The 3,341-nt window shown below is 31.4% G+C and overlaps 1 protein-coding gene across 1 annotated transcript; it reads right to left on the reverse strand.

Moving 5' to 3' along the window:
* Positions 1–366: 366 nt before the first annotated feature.
* Positions 367–1,905, reverse strand: LOAG_13816 (zinc finger protein; the record flags this gene model as incomplete). Its single annotated transcript, XM_003149322.1, has 4 exons — positions 367–782; positions 861–966; positions 1,498–1,590; positions 1,780–1,905. 4 exons carry the CDS (start codon positions 1,903–1,905, stop codon positions 367–369), a joined length of 741 nt encoding a protein of 246 aa, XP_003149370.1.
* Between the last annotated feature and the right edge of the window lie 1,436 nt (positions 1,906–3,341).

Below are 3,341 nucleotides of genomic sequence, written 5' to 3' on the forward strand. Positions count from 1 at the left end.
CATATGAAGCAAAAATGAATAAATTGTAAAAACGACAACAATGATAACAACAGAAGACTGTTAGCAATTAAATAATGAATAAGTGACAAGAATTTATCTAACAGAAAATACAAATAATCAATCACACCAAAATAACAGCGCCTTTTTCAACTTAAAATGTCCCCATCAGCTTTTTTATGATTCTTCTTGTGTGATTTCAATGAGTCATAATTCAAGAAACCCTTACTGCATAATAGTACAATTGAAGATTGGTCATTTTTGTCATGCATTGTTGCGTGTCTTTGCAAACTACGTTTTGCTTTAAACTTTTCTGGCATATCGAACAACTGTACGATTTCACATCGGAATGAGTCTTCATATGGATGTTCATATTGCATAATTAACGAAACTTCTGCCGCATTTTTGATAACTGTGCGATTTTTCACCAGTATGAGTCCTCATATGGCGACTTCTAAGCCATGATTGAGAGAAACTTCTGTTGCATGTTTGACAGCTGTACAACTTCTCACCGGTATGAATCTTCTTATGTGCTTCCATATTGGATAATTGAGGAAAATTTCTGTTGTATATTCGATAACTGTGCGGTTTTTCAATATGACTCCTAATATGGGCTTCCACAGTGCGTAATTCAGGAAAAAAAAATTTTCTATTGCATATTGGACAACTGTATGACTTCACACCCGTATGAATGTTCATATGGGCTATCATAGTGGATAATTCGGAGAAAAAAATATTCTGTCGCACATTTGACAAACATATATGTTGTCGTGAAATAATAATGACTGCCAGATAATTTATTTGCCGAGCTCAGAGATTGGGTAATTAAACTCCAATCAAATCTATCCAAATGAAGCGCTAACTTAGTGCGAAAGGGTTTGACAGGAAGTCGGTTTGTCTTATGAATACGCAACAGTAAGGAATATTAACCTTTACCGTGAGAAGAGATTGATGAAAATCCGCCAACGTCTGTAGAAGCGAAAAAATAAGCAGAAGAAGCCGATATCTTTGGAAGAGGAGAGAAGAGTCCCCCCCTTGGTTTGGGACCGAGATTATATGTGTTAAGAAATGGGAGTGATTTATATGAAGAATTCAAGTACCGGAAACACACCGGAAATGGTACAAGCATTATAACAAGATTAAACAGAAAGATTAACATGGGAAATTAAGGGTGGAAACATAAGGATGCAAATTGGTTAGATAACAAAAAAAGTGTGGGAAATAATTTTAAGGAATGTAGATATGTTAAGAGTGATTCATAGTATCATTAGCATTAATTTACAATGTCAATGAATTTATTTGAGGTTTCGTTTTCACGACATGTGTTATTACGGACATAAATCGTCCAACCTTTTTTCAAATTTGTTTCTTCTTCTTTACATACTTTATCCTGTGATTCGTTCCTTTTCCTGATACTTTCTCGTTCAACATTCTCGTCTTCGACTGTTAAATTCATTAATTTCCTGTATTTCTCCACCATCCTCCTATTTCTCCACTTACTCTTTGCATTGGCAAATCTATGGGTACATTCCGTTCCTTAGTCACTTTTGGCACTGGTAAATCAAACAATTTTGTTTGCTCCGTTTGCACTTCCTCAAATTATATGAAATTGTCTATTTTAAAATTATCAGAATATTCTAATGCTATATTGTATTTCTCAACTTTAAATAAACTTACAATAACTTAAATGTTGTTCAATTGGAAGAAAAAGAAGGCGAAATAGATGAAATGCATATTGAAGAGAATAATTCCTCGCCAATTCTGAAAAATATTCAAATTTACTAATGCACTGGATAATACGCTTGCTGTTTGAAAATTGCGTAAAGATCCAGGAAATGCTTTTCTAAATGTGTTAACGTTGAAAAAGAAAACAGCTGCACATTTATTGTAAGTACAGCATGGTGACATCTTTCATTCAAACGACTAACATGATAACTTATTTACATTGAAAATGGGTTAAAAACGTTCCAAAGTAATGTTTGCGCAAACTTTATTCATACAAATTTGATTAGAAGATAATTTTGTTTTGAAAAAAGTACTTGTTTGCACGTTTGCTGGAAATTCCAAAATCTTTCTCATAATGTAAAACTTTGAAACAACTAACATTCTCTATCGAAATAGATGAAATAAAACTTACCGAGTGAAATTCGTAAAAGAGTGTTTAATATAGACGACTCAGTCACTTCTGTTAAGATTGTAAGTATCGTCTGTATAAATGATCATCCAGATGAGAGTGGCAAACTCTCTGTATTAATAATCTATGCCCACATGTAATAATGCAGCGATAACAATGACCGTTTAATACTCCATTCTGAATAATTTCATTTTAGCTATATTGTATGGTGAAAATTAATTTATGCAAAGCCATCGCAATATGTTTTGCACAATTTCGTTTCAATTTTCCCAAAACTTCAAAATTGAGACTATATTAGAAAGAAGAAAAAACTGCATCACTACATTTCCTGTAATTGATATTACTGATTTATAGATGCTGAATGATTTCATTAAATCTTTTGTTCGGACTTCTTATCCATTCCTAAACTTAGTTTTCAAATTTGTTGTATAAAGAAAAAATTTGTGAAACTTTGAAAATACTATGATTTTAAAAATGGAAAAATTTTTTTACTTCAAAAAGCATGAGCATCAAGTATAAAGAGTCGTATAAGCAATTGAGTGATAGGAACAGAATGATAGGATGATGATAATGGCTATGACGACATTTATCAGCAAAAGCATTGGAAATAAATAAATAAATAAAAAAGAAAAAGTGAAGTAGTGGATGATTGTTCATAATAGGAGCCAAGAAACAATTTCAATTACATAGGTGTTGAGAAATTTCCTACAAATCAGATTCATCTCTTCCAATTTTTTAACCAGTCTTAATTGCAATGTTCAAATGCTGCAGACAAAGAAAGCCCATTGTTGTAAATTGCTTCCAATATATTTATATCTGCTTACGTCCAATCTACTTTCCAATCTACTTACGTACAATTGTTCAAATGTTGCAAAGAACTTATATGCAAATGTCGGAATTTTATAAAGGATCTTTAGTATATAATAAAAAATATTGAAATTATTGCAAAGTTCGGAGAATAAAACAATAAAATAATGAAGAAAAAAATTACAAAATTAACTACACACTATAAATATCTTCTGACAATACCTATTATCGATCGGATACGATTGATAAAATTGCAATTTAACTGTTTTTGAGTAATTTTTTGAGCCGAAAAAATGTGATAAATTGGAATTCAAAACACTTCCCAAATAAGTTGATCTGAAGATACAGAAAATTTAACTTGAATTCAAAAAATGGGATGAATTCAAAATTTCACAGAATTCGA

Source organism: Loa loa, assembly GCF_000183805.2.
Source record: "Loa loa unplaced genomic scaffold supercont3.108, whole genome shotgun sequence".
NCBI classification, from domain to species: Eukaryota; Metazoa; Nematoda; class Chromadorea; order Rhabditida; family Onchocercidae; genus Loa; species Loa loa.